The sequence below is a fragment of the Mus caroli genome, unplaced genomic scaffold (genome assembly GCF_978045245.1).
Source record: "Mus caroli unplaced genomic scaffold, Mus_caroli_1 scaffold_10, whole genome shotgun sequence".
Lineage (NCBI taxonomy): Eukaryota > Metazoa > Chordata > Mammalia > Rodentia > Muridae > Mus > Mus caroli.
In genome coordinates, this window is record NW_028227265.1 from 40,914,655 (window position 1) to 40,934,916 (window position 20,262).

Here is a 20,262-nt window from a genome sequence, read left to right on the forward strand (position 1 = left end):
AGTTTGATTTCCATTGCTGTGATAAAACACTATGAACCAAAAACAAAACAAACATACAACAACAAAAACGGAATAGAATCTAGAACTTTGTTTTGCCTTATGGTCCCAGAAGGGTAAGAGTCTATACTAGCAGGGAGGCATTGGCAGCAGGTAAGCAGCATGAGAGCTTACATCTCCAATGGTAAGCACAAAGACAGTGAACTCCATGTGGCAAGACTCTAAACTCTCAAAAGCCACCTCCAGCAATGCCGTACCTCCTAAACCTCCTGAAACATCACTGCGAATTAGGGACCAAGTGTTCAAATACCTGCCCCTATTGGTGTGTGTGTGTGTGTGTGTGTGTGTGTGTATGTGTGTGTGTGTGTAGAGCGGGGTGGTTCTCATTCAAACAGTTAGACTAGCTATCTCCAGGTCCCTGCACCTGCAACAAGGAAATGCCCATCTCAGCAAACTCTGCCCATGCACTGTACATGGTAAGAGCCACCTGAAATCACCAGTCCATTTTCTGTGCCAGGCACTGCTCTGTGAACCCCCCAACAGTAGCATCATTAATTTCACCCCAAGTCCATACAGTAGGCCCTACTGATGTGTCCTCAAGAGAGACACAAACAAAATGGGGTGACTTTGCTGGAGTTGCACAATGCTGAGCCAGGATAGCTGGGCTGCCAACCTGCCCTCAAGCACAGCATGGTGCAGCCTCCCTGAGGGCTTTTCTAGGGCTCTCAGGGAAGTGGTTTTCAAGCTGCAGGTTGTCTGCCCTATTAGTGAGCTCCACAGACAATTCTAAAAGTTCTGAGCAGGATGTCAACGCTGAAATAGGACAGCTGAAAGAAAGCAGGGTGAGTCAGAGCTAATGAGGGAAGTCATCTCACAAAGCGCTTGTTTCAGTTCTGCACGCCCGTGGGTCTGTGCATTCTCTCTGGGAGGGGAACAGAAAGCTGAAACCATCACCCTAGAGGCAAAGAGAGCAGAGTCTAAAGAAGCCTGCAGAGGAGTGCTTTGCATGTAGGGTTTCTTAGAGACCAGGATTTCAGTTGGCATGGAAACCCTTCGGGTGGGGAAGATGCAGACTCATACTGTGGGAGAGAAGCTGACCCCTTCTTCCCTTCTGCTTTCTTTCCTCTCTCTATGTGGCTGTGTTATGCACATGCGCGCGCACACACACACACACACACACACACACGAAATGCTAACCTCTTAGTTGTACAAAGGTTAAGAACAGTAGAGCTTGGTCAAGGGCTTTAAGCGCCGCATTCAGCTTTCTCTTACTAACATAATCCCTGAGGTGATTAACTTAAAAAGCAAAAAGATCCATTTTGACACACATGTCTGGAGATGTCAGTCTATCTGCTGGCCTTCCTGCTTTGGAACCTGCGTCAAGGCAGCACATCGTGACAAAGGGGTAAACAGCGTGTATCTCCAGCCAGGGGATAAACGCTAAAGGAATGAACTGGGCTCCCATAATCCCTTACAAGTGCACACCTCCAATAACCTACAGACAGGGATGCCCTTCTTAAACATTGCACCTCCCAACACACAGACCCTTGAGGGACATACATCCATACATGGTAACTACTCAGGACAAAAAGAAGCTGATTTCTGCAGAGCAGGATTCTCACAGAGCAAGACTTCCGGCGTCTGAATAAAGGGTGATGCTTGTTACCCACAGGTTCCCAACCCTCCCCAACTTCCGCAGTCCCCCCAGGCACCCCCTTCCCACCCAAGCCTACTGGACAGGAATTACTGCAGCCCAGGAACCTCCAATTCAACAAGCGACTTTTCATGACACCAGGCCAGGACTCCCTTTTTCTGAAAACAGACAGACCCACAGCCTCCCAGACCTCTGGACCCATCATGTCACAGAATCATATGAACGTTCTTAATCATTGAAAAAGGACCATTTAAAAATTCCAGGGATGGATGGGTGCTGAGCTTGGCATACTGTATCTGTAACTCTGGTATGAAGGGGGGGAGGCAGAAAGATCTTAAGTTTGAGATCTCAGTGTGAATTAGCTGAAGCCGCACTTAAAAATAAAAATCCAGAGATGACTTGGTCTGAGGATCATCCAGGCCAGTATACTCAGTCTTCTGAGGTTGTGGTTTAAAAGGAGTGGCCCTGCCTTTAATCCCAGCACTTGGGAGGCAGAGGCAGGCGAATTTCTGAGTTCAAGGCCAGCCTGGTCTACAGAGTGAGTTCCGGGACAGCCAGGGCTATACAGAGAAACCCTGTCTCGAAAACAAACAAACAAACAAACAAACAAACAAACAAAGGCTTGGCCCACTAGCCAGGAGAGCAGCTTCAACACCCAGGGCTCCAAGTTCCCAATTAAGGTCCCATGCAGCTCTGTTCCCAGAGACATGGTGCATGGTACAGATCATGTTCATTCATTTTCCTGGCCAAATTCATGCTCTTCTCTTGGCTCTAGGTGCTAGGAGGCAGATACCCTAAGGTGACCTCAGGTAGGCTCAGCCAGCAGAAGGCACAGCACTGGAAAGGCAAGGAGCAGAGAAAAGGGGCCTTCTTACCTCAGATGCATCCCTACCTAAAGCTCCTCCCTGGGTCTTCCTCTCAGCCAGCAAATCCTCTCTTGCTTCAGGCTTTTCCCTAGAGCCCTTCCTAATTCCCACCCACAACTCTGCAGTCCCTTCCATAGACTTTCCCCCTATTCCCCAACTTAAGGGCTGCATCTGTTACCTCAAGACCCTGATGGAGCTATTCATATTTCTATTATACAGTTATTGTGTACAACAGAGCTACACATTAACTGCATATACAATACACCATATTATGTTATAAACTTGCAACCACATCCCTGTACAAGGGTAAGTCAACACACAGTTTCACAAAGGTGTCTATGTTGTGGCTTTACCTTAGAGCAGATAAGCCATCTAATACGGACAGGAATCTTGCCTTTTGTTAAGTTCAATTAAGGTTATCTGCAAGGAGAGGCAAAGCCTCAGGAGGCTGTTTCTAGATCTTAACTGTAATGTACAACTTCCTCTTTCTGATAGGCTCTAAATAAATAGCAGGCCACCCCGTTTACTGACAAGTGAGAAGGGAGGTTGCGGGGAGGGGCATGCTGGTCACCAGATCTGGGTATACTCTCTGCCTTTGCCCAACCCCAGACATGGAAAGAGGCCCACAGATGTTCCAAGGAGCAGAGCCTCATGTTTTTAGCCATGGAACAGAAAGCAATGTGGGTGATGGGAAGTTCTCCAACTGATTTATCTCAAGTGACGGAAGTCCCATAATGATGAAATTTTAAAGATTCAAATGGGGCTCAAACTATTTCTGGTTTGAAGTGGTCCTTAATACAGACACAAAACTTTGTGTGGGACCTCAAGGATTCCCCAGAGCAGTGGAAACGCATCCAGAGACAGGAGACTTGAAACCAGGAAGGCATGCTTTGTGAAAACCACCCTTGTTGCCCATATGATTCTGACGAGTTACTTGACTTCTGTGAGCCTCAAGGAAAGAATCACGGGGTGCTAAGAGCCCTGCTGAGCCCAGCACGGTTGTGGGGGATGGATGGGGTTATTTCAGAAAGGATAGCACAGTGCCTAACACAAAACTTCAAGCCTGGCTGCGATGGCTAATCTTGGTTGTCAACTTGACACACCTGGGACAAGGGAGTCTCAATTGAGGAATTGCTTCCATCAGACTGGCCCGTGGGCTTGTCTATGGGTCATTTCCTTGATTGTTCATTGATGGAAGAGGGCCCAGCCCACTGTGATGCCATCTCTAGACAGGTGGGCCTGGTGTGTACTAAAAAGCTAGCTGAGCAAGCCAGAAGAAGCAAGGCAGTAAACAGAACCCTCCACTGCTCCTTCTTTACGCTCCGGCTTCCATTCATTCACAGCAAAGGGAAACAAACTAAGACAGTAGCTCTAGTTATTTGTTCTGAAACTAAGGCCCAGAAGAGGGAAGGATCTGGCTGGTGTTGTATGAAGGGTGGCAGAGGTGGAATAGGACCCAGACTTCTGGGTCCCAACAGTGTTCTATGCTTCTACGTCTAGCCTTGACAGTAGCATTTGCCACAGGTCCAATCAGCAAGACCTTGTCACACTCACTACAGAGCTGTGCAGACCCCAAGGCACGGTCGCAGCTGTTCCACTCCAACATCTCCCACAGAGTTGTAATCCAGCTGTAGGGCCACAGGCCGCTGGAGATGTTGCAGTACAAAAGCCAGCGCAGCACACTCTGCAGGGCCCACTCTGCAAAATGTCAACTTCAGGTGTCCGATGTCCAAGCGACGGACAGCCTCCTGGGCCAACTGCTCCTCCTGCATCTCATACAGGCTCCGGATGAGCCAAATGAAGCCCGGCATAGCATGCATGCTCTTGGTCTCACCGGGCACGGCAGGCGGGATGGAATGGAAGTGCTCACGGAGGCTGTGGGCCAGACACGAGCGGGCACGTGCCTGACGCTGGAGCAGCACCCTCTCGGAGACCTGGCATGCGGCCAACAGGTCCCGATGCTGCTGGGACAACAGACCCGCTAGGAAGGCTGCAGTGATCTGCAGATTGTGTGGCTCAGCCTTCTGCAGCAGGGCTGCTTTGCTGCCCTTCTTGACTCTGGAGCCCTGGATACACAGGTTGGGCAGCAGCCTTCCCAGCAGTGAGCTGCCCAGCCGGCCACAGCTGAAAAGGTGCTTGAGAGAGGCCACCGACGTGTCAGCACTGACAGCCAAGTAGAAAGCGGCAAAAAAGCACTGGAAGGTAATGTGCAGGAACTCCAGGGGCGCCTTGCTCCCGGGCACACTACTTTGGGCACGTACCAGGAAACCAAGAGAAATATCATCAGAGTCAACCTGAGCTGCCTGGAGCTGCTGGGCTGAGAACACATAGCAGCTCATGGCCAGGCCCCGGAGAGCCAGGTGGCCAAGGTGCAGGAGGGTGGAGAGCCGGCTTTGGAGGAGTCCAGGTCCCAGACCGAGCGGGGAGGAGTCCGGAGGGGAGGCATGCAGCAGGAAATGCTGCAGGATCAGGAGGTACATGTCCGTGCTGGTTGTTGGGAAGCCCCTGTTCTGCAGCAGAAGTTCCCGGTGGCATCTGGACACCATCCAAGAGAAGACAGGGAGGTGGCACAAACCATGCAGGGCTGAAGTGGCTTGGATCAGCTGGATGAGGCGGTCTGCCACCCCAGGTTCCCGGTGGTGCTTTCTCAGGTACAGTTGGATGCCCTCTTCGGAGAAGCCCTTAAGGTGGCACTCTGTACGGACGAACTTCCTGAGGAGCGCTGACACAGCATCCGGGCGGCTGGTCAGCACCTTGCAGGCATTCTTCAGCAGGTTCCCCTGGAGAAGGTTGAAGAGCAGAGTCTGGACTGACGTGGGGTCAATTGGAGAGCAGTGGCGCTCCCGGTCGGTGAACCGGAACTTGAACTCGTCCAAGCCATCAAAGGTTAACAGGACACGGTCAGGATGGTCAAGGAGGAACTGGAAGACATCGTCCTGAGCGACATCAGGCCAGCAGCAGTGCTCAAAGAGCAGAGTCCTCAGGGACAGAGGTTTGGCCACGCATTGCAACTGTCTGCAGCTGAATGGGAAAATGAAGAGAAACTCCTGGAAGCTCCTCCCTGTTGCCCACAGCAGGTGCAAATGCTGCAGTAGAGTGCTCTTGCCACTGCCTGCTTCACCCACCACCAGTATGGTGTCGGCATCTCTGTTCAGGTGACCATGGGTATCAAAGAGGTCCTCCAGGCCCAGGATGGCAGGGCTCTTCTGCAAGGCTCCGGCTGTGCCCACTTCAGTCCGCAGCTCCAAGATGTTCTCCGTGTATATATCCTCCAGGCAAAGATTCTCTGACCCATCGTAAGTACTGAGGAAGCGAGACTGAGCTGACACCATGGTCCTCAGCTTAGATATGAACTTCTGACACTCGGCAGCTAGGATACAGAAGAGGCAAATGAGGGTGAAGCCATGGTCACAGCGGGACCTACCTACCCAGAGAGTAGCCTGCATGGGGAATGCAATGTGTGGAAGGGCTAGTAGGCATCTGTCCTAGTGGGCATCTGTCCTGCCTTATTCACCTCTAAGCTGAGGGTTTGGTGGACAGGACCCAGGGGCTTCCAAAACCTGGTTCTTCCCCTGCAAAGTAGGAATATGGCCGAGAACTTTGATATGGTCAAACAAGGATGGTGATACATGCCAACTAGTCAGTATAGCATCCAACACAAAGGACATTAGCCACTGTCATATGTATTATGCACTCCTGAAGGGACCAGGGAGGATATGGGTTGCAGGATCTGTATCCTGATTGTCTATCCCTGTTGGGTGGCCCGAGATACCCTTTAGTGTCCACTGCCAATTTCTGATGGAAAATAGAAGGGGGCAGGTTTTAGGTCTTCAAATTCTGAAGTCTGACACTCAGGCCCACCATTTGCTTGGCAAGCCATTTGGCCTTTCCAAGATCCAGTGTTCTTAGCTGTAGAAACAAGAACTACTAAGGCTTTCATTTGAAATGTCCCCACTAGCTTGTGTGTCTGAATGCTTGGTCCCCAGCTAATAGTACTGCCTCAGTAGAGGTAGCACCTTTAGGATACAGAATCTCGATGGCTGATACGGTTCACTGAGGATAGGACTCAAAGGTTATGTCCCGGCCAACTGCCACCTGAGCTCTCTGCCTCCCATCCATTGTTGTAATGAAATCAGCCTCTCCTGTTATCTCTTCTTGGGTCAAGCTGCACCAGCCACCAACCCTCCTGGACACAATGTACAGTCCTAAAAACTGGGAGCCCAAAGAAATTTTCCCCTCTTGAGCTACTTCTGGTAGATGTCTGCACCACCACAAGAAAAAAAAATGGCCACATAGAGCAGCATCCAGATCTGATTCCCAGACCCCACCACCACCACCATGTCTGTGTTATCTTACATGCTAAATGGATTAGTCAGACTGAATGGCTAACTCTGAGACCTCAGCATCACCAGGTGCCTGTGCCAAATCCTCGTCAAAACCTTCTGATACTTCCTTCCTGCCCCTTCCTCCTCCTGCTTGTTTGCATCCAGGGCCCTACTGCCAGTGCAAAGCACTTCCTAATGAGAGCTAAGTTCTCCTTTCAAGAAATGGGGAAGTGCTGGTCAGAGGCTTGGGCTGGCAGGACGTCACAGGACATCATAGGATGTCAACACCTTCACCCCACCATGGCCTCTGTGGCCCTGGGAAAGCACCAGCCCATTTGGCCTCAACTCAGAGGTATGCAAGTTCTTGTCAGAGAGCTCTCAGGCCACTGAAGTACCAGCAGAGACATAGGAAGCAGGCACCTGGGCTGCTGTCACTTCTTCTCATCTTCTTTTCTGACACAGGGTCTCATTCTGGAGCCCAGACTTGCTTCCCACTTGCAGTCTTCCTGCCTGAGCCCCACTGTGTGCTGGGATTAAGGGCCGAGCTGCTGCAGCTGGTATTCAAGACCTCTTGTTTCCAAAGGCGAGGATCCTTGTGGCTCTTTCTGCCCTTTGGCTATATCAGGAGCACTGACCATATACCAAAAGATACACAGGCCCCTTTCCAACGCCATGACTTAAAATGCCAGCTTCTAGCCATTACCAATATCACTGAAAGCTTCCAAACAAACCTAGTGCTGGCACGACAGCCTAGTGGGTAAGAGCACTTGGTACCAAGCCTGGTGACATGAGTTCAGTCTCCAAAACTACGGTGGAAGAGACAGCCAACCCCTGAATGTTGTCTTCTGATGTCCATGTACATGTCATGGCACACTCACATGCATCTATACACACACACACACACACACACACACGCAATACACAAACACACGTGCACTCACGTACACGTGCATGCACACTTGCATACAGGCACACACAAATTAAAAAAAAATAAGTAGGCAAAATGAAATTTGGTAGAGTGAACTAAAGAAATGTCTCTCATTTTCATTAAAAAATAAATAAACCCAATTTTTACTTTTTTTTTTGAGAGAGAGGGTCTCATGACTTCCAACTTGATATTATAATGGAAGATGACCTTGAACTACTGATCTCTCTGCCTCTACTTACAGGTGTGTACAACCATGTCCACCTGCTTAATTGCCATCTTTAGAAGCATCTTGTGTCAGGGAACTGTCTAGTGCCTATGTGGCCAGCTACACTTGATGACATTGTCAGTAAATACTCCCCAAGGGCCACAGTGGCATCTACACAGCGAATCCCATCTCATGTTCTTGTATGCAACAGTATACACCTGGGTACCAAGCACAGGCCTCCAGCCACCCTGCCCACACGCTTGCTTCTGCACAGACAGCAGGGCCAGAATGATAGTCCCTTCTGTTAGCTATAGTTCATGGACCAGGAGTCCACATCAGGTTTCTTCCCAGTTATGTGAGAACAAGACTGGGGGAGTACCAGGCTTGCATCCTTCTGCAACTGGTGGTTTCTTCTCCCAAGTAGAGAAGGACACTTCAGTCACACCCATCTTGCTTCTCAAGCCTCAATCTTCCCATCTGTGAAATGGAACATAGCAAATACCCACTTCTCGGAACTGTTGGTAAATGGCAGAAAAATTCCATAGAGTGTATGGCAGGCTGCCTGGTTCATTTCAGCCGTGTCACCCGGGCCTCTCTCACTGCTCAGCTGAGCATACCATGGATGAGACTGCACCTTCTAAGTCTGCCTGGTTTTGAGTTCCGGATCATGAGAAACTAGGTTTCATGGATTGAGAGATCCTAGCCCTATCTGTGTCTGATCTAGAATGCAATTTGGACAGCAAGATGTACCCATAGCTGGCTCTCTCCACATGCCTTGGCTCCAGGGAGCATCGTGTGGTTTGGGGAACAAAGAAGGGGGAGAGCCACCATGCCCTCATCTTTTCAATCGTCACTGCTGTCAGGTTGCTGCTAGGCTTCAGATGCAGGAACTGAGTCTGGGGGACGTCAGGAGGAGACAGCCAACTCCCGCAGACTGTCTTCTGATCTCCATGTACATACCATGGCACACTCACATGCATCTATACACACACACACACATACACACGCACATACACAAACACACATCCATGGACGCTAACTGCCTTGCGCTTTGCTCTATAACCAGGGATCTGTGTTAACCAGAAGGACAAATACGTACCCTCGTAAGGCAGAGGCAGTGGAGCTGGCAGTTCCCTGACGTGCTGTAGAAGGAAGGCAGCCAGTCCATTGGCCTTCACCGCAGCGAGATCAAGCAGCCTTCTTGCCTACAGACAACAAAGAAAAGGCCATTGCTATTTTCAAGAAGGCCGAAGGAAGAGGAACAGTGTGGGAAGGTTTCTATTAAACGTTGGACACCCCTAATCTGAAGGTCCCAAATCCAAATGCTCTTAAATCCCAAGCCTTCTAAGTGCTGACACAATGTCACAACAGGAAAATTGAAACATCGTGTAGAATTACCAACCATGTGTGCATGAAATATAAATGACTTCTGTCATTAGACGTGGGTCGGGTTGCCAAGGTAATCATTGTTTATGTAAATATTCTAAAACCCAAAAAATTTTCTGAAACACTCCTGGCATCAAGCATTCAGGATAAAGTAAAAAACCACCAACAATACAATCAATACACAGTCCTCTTCTAGCATAATGAGAGCCCAGAAAAACAACTGCGCTACCGTCTGCATTTAGCAAACAAAGATGATGTAGTCGTGGTTTGTGAAACAAACACACAGCCAACCTGGCTCCCTCCCAAAACCCACTGAGAGAATGAATAGCTAAAAATTAAAAGCTAAAGAAAGACAAAATAAATACATAAACCTACCAACGGACAAAAAGCAAGCAATGATTTTGGAAGCTATAGACCCCTGGAAGGCTGGTGTTGTACCAAGTCCCATGACCTGGATGCTTAAACTCTCTCTCTCCACAGAACCTACTTTCTTCTCCAGCCTAAACTATGCTCTGAGTCTGAGACACGCACCCCTAACTGCCCATTTTCTTCCTTTTAAATGTGTCATAAGTATACGTGCACGCACACACACACACACACTGGTCACACATGCACACACGCCTTTCCTAGTCTCTGCTCGGGTCTCCTCAATCCTTCTAGCTGTTCAGCCCAACATCTGAGGTCACCTTACAGTCCCTTCTCTGCACATCGTCAGCACATCCTGTAGTCTCCACCTTCAAAGTACCAGAATCAAGCTATCTGACAGAAATAGAGTCCAGGGCACACAAGCAAGGTATATGTGCACCAAAGCCTAGCAGCCACATGCCTCAGTGACAAGTATTGGGTGTACTTGGTCATAGATCATACTTGACCACAACACCCAAAATCCTGCCATTTCAACACACGGTCAACATAAGAAGTAGTGGAACATGCTGCTTTCTAATCCCTTTTCTGTTATGTCTTCTACAGTTGGTACATTTAGCTGATGGCTACGGAGCCCTGTATGCACATGAGGCCTACTGCCATCTTGGTCCAAGGCACAAGGCACACCATGGCTTACCTAGAAACTGCACAACTGCCAGTCTCTGCACTATCCCTGCCTACAGCCTATCCCATCCCCCACACCACAGTCAGAGAAGATTGCCTGCTTCCTAGTCAGAGGTGAGTATTTTACAGGTTAGTCACACAAGTAAACATCCCAGCCATGGCCTGAGTCCAATGGTAAACACTCCAGAGCCAAAGTAGACAAGCATCCTTGTCTGTGACCATGTAAACCCAGACTGCATCTCTTCTTGACTGCTTGACTGCCTTGACCCCCTCCTCTCCTTGAATGCTCCACTTAGCATTGACCTCCCTCTCATTTAATGAGCATGCCCAGTATGCTTCGACTTCAGGACTTTGCTCTGACAGCATCTCTGGGTAGAGTGCTAAACCCTACTGCTGGCTGGCTAATTCTCTCACCCACTTTAGTCTTTGCCCAGCTCCTATCTTCTCACTGAGAATACTCTAACAACCTTTCAGGAAGGTGAAGTCACTACTTCACACCCTGGGGACTCTCAACAGACAGATCCACTCGTTTATTAATCTTCCACTGCACAGGGTACCTTCCAAACTCTGCAATCTGCTTGCTTCTGCTATGATCTATCCCGCTGAGGTGTGAACATCATAACAAGGTTTTCTGTTGTATTCACTGATTTAGTCCCGATGACAGAGGCAGTATAAAAGGACTCCTGCTAGACAAACAGACAGATAGACAGACAGGCAAACGGATGGATGGATGGATGGATGGATGGATGGATGGATGGATGGATGGACAGGTGGGTGGGTGGATGGTTGGATACATGAGTCAATGAATGGGTGGGTGGGTGGACAGATGGACAAACAGATGGATTGATGGGTGGATGGATGGATGGATGGATGGATGGATGGTAGATAGACGGGTGAATGGATGAATGGATGGGTGGATAAATGAATGGATGGGTGGATGGATGGATGGATGGATGGATGGATGTGGGATAGATGGGTAGATAGATGAATGGATAGGTGGGTAGGTGGGTGGGTGGACAGATGAACAGATGGATAGATGGATGGACACATGGATGGATGGTAGAAGACTTCTGAAGGCTAAGTCCTAAGACCAAAATGTTGCTGTTGAAAATCATGTCATATGTACCTTACAGTCTGCCAAGAGCTCTGCATGGCAGCATCAAGTATGTCTGTTACACAAGAAGACAATGAAGACAAGGAACAAGTCAAAGAATTTATGACAGAGATAACCAGGCTTTCTTCCACACTCCAAAGCATGAGCCAGCCACTCACTGTCCCTGCCTGTCATAATGCCCAGAGATCTGCATTCTGAAAGGATGAAAAAGGATCCCAGGACTGGGAGAATCCAGGCACAACTAGAGAGTGGTTGCCATACCCCAAAGCCAGAGTTTAAATGACTATGTGTAAAATATATGCCAAGGTTACCTTTCCACTACCCAGTTCACTCATCCTCCAGGTTCCCAGACCTCTACAATCATACCTTTACCACAGGCAGGAGGCTTTCTATCTGAAGAAGCTGGTAAACCCATGAGAAAAATTCTACAGAAATAAACTACTATATACAGTACCATTGTCTAACCATCTACGGTGAAAGTCATGTAGACAGGTTTCACCTGGTTGCTCAGGATATCTCAAAATCTGTCTTTTTAATAATAACCAAGGTTTACCTATGCCCAAAGAAAGTGTCAAAATGGGAGATTGGAGCCAAATTAATAGAGAAGGGATGGTAACTTGAAGGTTCAAAGGTTTATACAAGGAGTGAGTGATGTCACACAGTGGTAGAATGATTGTTTAGCATGTGAATGCTCTGGGTTCCAACACTAGCACAGAAATGGATATATATATATATATATATATATATATATATATATATAAAATGAATCAAACAATGCAACTAATCATATAAATAAAAAACAGCCATTAATATCATCTTGTCTACATTAAAGATTACATTCCCTAAAACAAGAACAAGTCGCTGTAATAAAGAAACAGTAAAAATAGCTTTTACATGCTGCAGGTGTTAAAGCAGAGATGGAAACCTCAAGAGTTCAGGGTTTAAAATACCATACAGAAAACAGCAAAAGGTAGCTGTGGTGGATTACGCCTGTAATCTCAGTACTTGAGAGGCTAAAGAGGGAGGATTGCCCCAAATCTGAGGCTAACTTGTGCTACATAAGAGCTCCAGGCTAGTCTGGGCTACAGTATAAGATCCTGTCTCAAAAACAACAGTAGCAGGATGCACAACAATGGTAAACAGAAGACAACTGGAGGATTCATCCAGAAATTCCAGCATTCAAGCAGCTGCAATTCCATAAAGAGAGAAGAAAAGGAACAACAACGAAAAATCATCAGTAGACCCATCAGTGAAATTTCTCAAGCACCAAGATGCAAGTTTCTAGATTCAAATGGCCTCTTGAATGCCCAGTCCCCAAGGTAATGATTACAAATTTCAGCATATTATGAACTTAAAAGAAACTTTAACAGGTGTAAGAAAGAAATAGCAAATGGTCTTTGAAGTCTCAGTGCAACCCCTAAACAGGGAAGATAATGGAGTAATGCCATGAAAATTCTGAAGGAAAATGATGGCCAGAATGTATACTTATTTGATTGTATGCAGTGTTGGGGATAAAACTTAGGGTGACACACACACTAGCTTTCTACCACTCAGGTTTAGCTCCAGAGCTCTTTTTACTTTCAGTCATGGTCTCACCAAACTGACTAGACCATCCTTAAACTCACTCACTCTGTAGTATACATAACCCTTACATTTTCTATATGCCTGCTTAGCCTTCCAGGAAGCTGGAATTATAGATGCTCCACAGGATTTTATACCCAGTCAAACTGTCAATCAACTATGAGGGAAGCTTTAGACACTCAATTCCTAAATTCAATTCCTAAATTGTCTAAAAAATAGAAGAGAGAATATATGGTCTACCAAAATGGAGTAAACCAGCCTATGTCAGGGAAGGACAATGGTGTCATTCATAGAACTGTGTACCCTTGACCTAGTCCTGGGAGTCAGAATCAGCTTTAATGAGCTTAGAGTAGACTGGGCTGCATGCCCCACTTCCTCAAACCACATTCCCAGTGACATTCCTCCCATTTGCTCACACCAGCTCTGCCTGATGCTCCAGATTGAACAAGCCCAGGATTTCCCCAGACTCATCAATGACATTGTCATTGGCCTACTAGGAGGTCCCTAACAGACTCCCAAGGAACGAGAAGCCAGGCCATATCCCTAGTCCTGGGAGTTTCCATCTAAGAAGAAAAGATAATACTTCTGTTTCCTGACAAAAGTATGCTTATTTTGTTTTTTTTTTTCTTAGTTAGTTTGTTTGTTTCTTTCTTTCTTTCTTTCTTTCTTCCTTCCTTTCTTCCTTTCCTTTCATTAAATACACTTTTTGGAAATTTCTTGCAAAAGGCATAGAAACCATAAAGAAAAGCAACAGAATGGTTAACAGACAAGTTAGATCATTGCTTGCCTCTACTGGTTACATGTGAAGGATAGGGTATCAATAAGGTAGTTTCTTCATCTGGATGTGGGGAAGTTTTTACCCTAGACATAGGAAATTTATACACTATTTTGTAGGCTTGGTACTTTTCCCAATATAAAACTGTCTTAGTGGTTCTATGACAAAGCAAGCAAGTCAGAGCTCACGCTGCTACCTCAGTCCCATTGGCTTTAGCATCTGCATGAGTCACACGGACAGCTGGCATCACAGTTGGTGTTACCAGCCTGAGGTTTCCCAACAACTGTTATCCCCAACTGAGCAAAACTACACAAAGCTCTCACATCTTATGACACAAAGGGAAGTGTATACTCCTTGGAAAGAAACAGACAGAGATCCAGTTCCTAGCCAACCCTTCTTTAATGGGCAATATGTTCTTCATTTTCAACAAACACACTCTTCACCACTGGATGAATGAAGCAAGGCTTAGCTGTGCCACTAGAGAGAACACTTTGCCAGTGCCAAGTGCACACTTTCCCTGTACATGCTCAGAAAGCAGGGGAAAGAAGGCACTTTAACTCGAATTCTGCTTCCTTCTGTGTTTTCAGTTCCCAACCTTCAAGCAATGAGAGCCACCTCTATAAAGAAATTAAAAGGTCAATGCTAGGGACATGTTAGCTGGATATACCATAAATACTATCTACACTGAGTCAGAAATTGAGCCACTGAGGGAAAGAAAGCTAGAGATCCCAAGACTCCAGAGCTGAAGGGAACAAAGACAAGGGAGATTCTAATCACTTAACTTCAAGCTGTGGGGCCCCTCTGTCATCTCTAAATCCTCAGATCTGTTACCCACTGTCCTATCCCTCAGCTCACTCCTTCATCTTCAGTGTTGTCTTTTGCTGTCTACTTAGTCCTTCTGTCTGTCCATCTGCCCTTCCTTCTGTCTTTTCTTTCCTTTTGACAGAGGCTCTAACTATGTAGTCTTAGCTGGCCTGAAACTCACAGAGTGCTGGATTAAAGGCATCTGGCCTCACTTCATTCTTTCTTGGGATGGAGTCTTTGCCATCCCGCCTTTCTTCTTTCCAGTAGGTTATAGCCCCCTCGGTCCTGCTGCCGCCAATGGACCTGGGTTACATCATGTTCTTTCGGTTTCTTTCTGGGTATCTACAGGCATCCACTGGTTGCTTCTTTGGCCTGTAAGTTATCCCAGTTTCTTTTCTTGGACAGTCTAGATTCTTTTGATATTAATACTCCCATTTTCTATAGGGCCTAAGCTTCCCTCCTCAAACCCATTAGAGAATCCCTCCCTGGAACACTGGTGAACACTAGATCAAAGGTGATGAATTACAATTTCACATGAGTGGGTGGGCTGGTTCTATCCCCACTACTGGTCACAGGAGGCTCTGAGGATTTATTAATATGTGCTTTTGAATGCTAATGGAAGGGACACAGGGGCCATACCTTTGGGCCCGAGTGTGCAGGAATGAGAAGACTGTGCGTGTTCTGTGAAGACCTACCCACCTCAAGCAGCACGAGGGCAACAATGAACTCAAAGATGCTCATTTCATCTGCCCAGGGAAGTTGACCCTAGTTCACCTGAAGTCCAACTTGCTCATCCTCACCCTGACATGTTCCTAACAACTCACTTATTTCATCGACAAGGACTCATCAAACACCTACCACATGAACAAACGAGTCAAGGCCAACACCCGCTGATCTCCTGAAACTGAAGTAGAATGGATGCTACCATTTTCCATGTTTCACAGGCAGCCTGAGGACCTCTATTTACAGGAAAATAGAAGTTTCGGAGATACTCAGCAATACTTTTCTGTCCATGTGGTTTCTGTTGAATCCTTGCATTTCGGGTGCCAGTTCTAATCCAATTTCATATCTGAAATCCTAGGTGGGCATTTAAACTATATTGGCACACAGTGGGCTACACAATTAAATTCAGATTTAACATAATGCAGAATTACTCTCCACTGAGCTGTTGATTTGAAGCAGATACCAATAAAAGTCTGCAAGTACAGAGAGCCACTCAGCACGACATGACAGCAGCCAGGGGTGATGATAACAGGGCTTCCCAGACACATCTCTAATTGATATATGGGTGATCAGGGAGCTCTCCCCCAAAACCTTGAACATCAGAGATTAACAGTATCCTGCAGAGGAGAAAAGTGAGATGGGAGAAAAGAAGGGTAGAGGTTAAGGCTGGGGAAGAGCAAGAAGCCTCAGCACTGCAAACAAGAAAAAGAAAAGAAAGGGGAAGGAACAGATGAAGAGCTTGACATGTGCTCTTGGGATGTTCAGAAACATCCTGTCACACCGAACTGGCCTTGAACTGCATCATTCTGGCAACTGAGGCCAAGCCCTGGGCTGCCACAGCAACTCTGACCTGCCTGGCCCACTGTGCACAGGAAATCCCACCAACTGCATTATTCCATGGGGCTGACTCAACAAGAGTCACAGTCTTCGTGGCTGAGCGTCCTCCTCCTGTGGATCCTGCTGACACAGGCCATGGCTTACCCTCTGAGATGACGTGAAGATTGGCAGCCTGATCTCCTCACACTCGTACTGGTTCAGAAACCCCCCCTCCCTTGCCAGCTCCAGCATGGCTTCTACATGGTTGTAGAGTCTCCTCACAATGGCTGGCCGGTGACTCTGCAGGTCTCTGGTTGGATGAAGGGAGTGAGTGTCCCAGGACCCGTGCAGTTCAAAGGTATGACTGTTGGCCTGTGCCTCCTGCACAGCTTCGAGGAGCTTCTGACAGCCCCAAACACCCTTGTTCCAGACTGTGTCCAGCAGACGCCTGGCAGAATGGGAGAGAGGTTGGCCAGGGAGGCTGAGGCCCTCATAGTCCTCCCTGGAGAGCACATCCCAAGACAGCAGCCAGTCTAAGATGCTCTCAAAGCCCTCCAAGGACCCTGAGACCAGCAGTGCCACCAGCTGGCTCCTCTGTGCCTGGAACTCTTCCTGTGAGCACATGTCACAACCTGTAAGAGAGCAGGGGAGGTCAGAGGTCAGGAAATGACTTCTCTAGAAGCCAGGCTGGGACTGTAGGGAGCAACGTATGCAAACTCCAAGTGAGCCAGGAGTACTCAGGCACTGTCCCCAAAGTGAAACCCTGGGATATCAAAAGCTAGCTGCAGTTGCCATGAGTTTAAAACAGCCAGATATGTAAATCCTCGAGTCCCTGGGCTCCCGTACTCTTGCTACAGTGCAGAACTGTCAGGAGAAGCCAGCTTCTGTGGATCAGTTCCCTCCTAGGCAGGGTGACGAGTTCCACCAGAGAGCATGATCTCTCATACACCTTTGGGACCACTGGATCCATTAAGTGCACCCTCAGTGCCTTACTGAAAGATTTCCTTCCCCACTCCCAACTGCTAGAAAGCAGAGGCTGTGGCCATTCCCATCTACAAAAAGGGAAACTGAGGCACATGGGAAAGGGATTTTGTAGTACTTATAGCTGGGAAAGATAGGGCTAGGGTTTGAACCCAAGGAGTGGGACTCCTTGCCTGACACAAGCCTTTGTCTCTTTGGTTATCCCCGGAGCCCTGCCTCTGTACATAACTCTTTATGTTCCATGGATAGATCTGGGGATTGCTGTAAAGATGCCAATCCTGGTGGAATGGGATGTCATGGTGCACACAAAGTTGGTTCAGAGCCCATTGGTATGCCACTCATTGATAGCAACACAAACACACACACATACACACACACACACACACACACATACCCTTGACCAAAGGCCCTTGCTTCCTCCTACGAATTCAGCAGCACACACTGAATGCAGCCCCTCTGCCACAGTCTTCAGGAGCTCAGCCTTCAGACCCGAGTGCTGGGGGCTCGGTGAGGACGGGACCATCAGAGGCGTTAGGCACTGAGATCCCTATGCGACAAAGAAAATCTCCGTAGGCCAGTTTGTAACTGCCACTGGCCTGGGGCAGTGCCCAGTGTCTTAGTCAGGGTTTCTTTCTTTTTTTTTTTTTTTTTTTTTTTTGGTTTTTCGAGACAGAGTTTCTCTGTGTAGCCTTGGCTGTCCTGGAACTCACTTACTTTGTAGACCGGGCTGGCCTCAAACTCAGAAATCCACCTGCCTCGGCCTCCCAAGTGCTGGGATTAAAGGCGTGTGCCACCACGCCCGGCTCTTGGTCAGGGTTTCTATCCCTGCACAAATATCATGACCAAGAAGCAGTTGGGGAGGGAAGGGTTTATTCAGCTTATACCTTCCACATTGCTGTTGATCACCAAAGATGTCAGGACTGGAACTCAAGCAGGTCAGGAAGCAGGAGCTGATGCAGAGGCCATGGAGGGATGTTACTTACGGGCTTGCTTACAGTGCCTGGCTTGCTCAGCCTGCTTTCTTATAGAACCCAAGACTACCAGCCCAGAGATGGTACCACCCACACAGGGCCCTCCCCCTTGATCATTAACTGAGAAAATGCCTTACAGCTAGATCTCATGGAGGCACTTCCCCAACTGAAGCTCCTTTCTCTGTGATAACTCCAGCCTGTGTCAAATTGACACAAAACCAGCCAGTACCCCTGGAGAAAAGGAAAGCGAAAGAGCACAGGCAAGGAGGAAGCGGAAGAAAGACTTCCTTTCAAAATCTGGGACATTCTAAGATGCTGAGGAGAAGGGGTGGGGGCAGCTGGAAATGGCCTGGGGAGCCCAGGTCTTTCCTGTTAGATTCTGATATCTTCCTCTACAGCAGGCCCGCACTGCAGGCTAGGTCTCCCTCAGTCTGACACCCCTATGCTGGCAAAGCACTGGGCTCACTAGAAGCCCTGGGGATGTTAACTCCAAGCCCAGCCAGAGAAGCCGGGGCTGGAATGCTATGGGGCTATCTTCAATCTCTAACTCAACACCACATTATGGACATGCAGGCTGGAAGCCTGGGGCTGGCTGGACGGGGAAAAGCAAGGCAGCGAAGCTACCTGAGTATCTGGCAGCTCAGGAGAGAAGGTCTCCCTACTGTGGAGCTTAGAGTCCTCACTGGCCAAGCATGTCACCTGTACCCTGTGCTCAGCCCAGGGGGAGCCAAGGATGGGAAAGAGGCAGATGACAGCAAGGGGCAGCATGAGCTGGGGCCAAGTCGTGGACTGAGTCTCCACTGTGCAAACCAGCCAGAGGTAGGGTGCTACTCCAGCACCCCTGCCTGGGTCCCAAGAAAAGTAACCACTGCCCCTTTCTACTAAGAGAAAAGCACAGAGGTGAGGTTAGCACTCTTGCCCGAGGCCTGAGGTGCAGCCAGGAAGTTATGGAGAATGAAAAGATTTGAGATTGGGTGGCCTGGCTCATTTTACCTATAGGAGGCTGGGTAAGACACTTACTGTTTCCTTCTTCTGCAAAGCACAATGAGCCAAAATCCCAGAGGCATAGCACAGGCAGTCTCTGATCAGGCCAACCCACCCTAGGGGAAATCCCAAAAGCCTGAGCAGGAAGCCTGAGGTGGCAGGCCAGCACCCAGAAGAACTTGCTCGTTCTTGGCAGTCCTGGCACAAAAACTGGTACATCTACACTGGCTTTCACTCAAAGACCCTGGTGGTGTGAGGTGTCTCCAATAAACATGCTTGTCCAGACAGAAACAACTGTGAGAGAGCAGAAGCCCTCCCCAGATATGTTAAGAGCCTGCCGGATACCCAAACCATCCACACCCAGGCAATGACATCAGCAGTGTGGACACCGGCAGGGCGAGGCAGGAAAGCCACGTGGTCCGGTACTGTCTTCTATTGAAGCTGGAAATTCCCATCTTGCCAGACTCCTGCAGACACAAAGCAAGACATATCCCCAAAGACCAATTCTGCCAGCCCCCTGCCTCTGAGAAGGCCAACTCCCTATCTCATCCCAAACAGCTGGAAAGACCTGGGCTTGAGGCTGTCCTCCTGACAGGCTGAAGAAGTTCTTCATTAGTTAGTCCCAGAATCTCGTTCTTGTACCTTCCTTCCTGGTCAGACTTGCTCTCCCCAGGCTAACCACACTGCTTTGTCATCCTTGCCTTCTCTACCAGGCTAGTGCCACGTTGGAGTCGCTCTTAGGCTCTGCAAGGTGCAACCCAAACAAAGGGGGTCACTTCCTTTCTGAAACAGAGGGTCAAGGGTATCTACAAAGGCCCCTACTCCCCGGGCCCATGTCTGTTTCTTAGCACTTCCTTCCTATCCAGGATCATAGGTAGCCTGGTGTTCCTGAAGTTCCTAGCTGAGGACTTTGTTCAAGGGCTGAAATCCCTTTGCAGTGCCCCAGGCCTCCAGCAGACGGGAGAGGAAGGAAGGCAGCAAGAGGAGAGCAGAATTCCGACCTGAGCTGTCCTAGTCCTGGCTGGCTAAGCTCTCCCTGGAGCACTAACTAATCCCTCTCCTGCTCCATGTCTGAGTTGCTCCCCAGGAAACCAGTTCCAATCAG

The 20,262-nt window shown here is 48.4% G+C and overlaps 1 protein-coding gene across 1 annotated transcript in view; it reads right to left on the bottom strand.

Annotated features, from left to right (window-relative positions):
* Positions 1-20,262, bottom strand: part of Nod2 (nucleotide binding oligomerization domain containing 2) — a 39,773-nt gene that overhangs the window by 17,354 nt on the left and 2,157 nt on the right. The window contains exons 2-4 of the mRNA XM_021170890.3: positions 16,387-16,853; positions 9,075-9,180; positions 4,072-5,887 (exon numbers count right to left, since the gene is read on the bottom strand). Of these exons, the coding sequence (XP_021026549.1) occupies positions 4,072-5,887; positions 9,075-9,180; positions 16,387-16,845 (2,381 nt within the window). The 5' untranslated portion in view covers positions 16,846-16,853. The remainder of the gene's footprint in view (positions 1-4,071; positions 5,888-9,074; positions 9,181-16,386; positions 16,854-20,262) is intronic.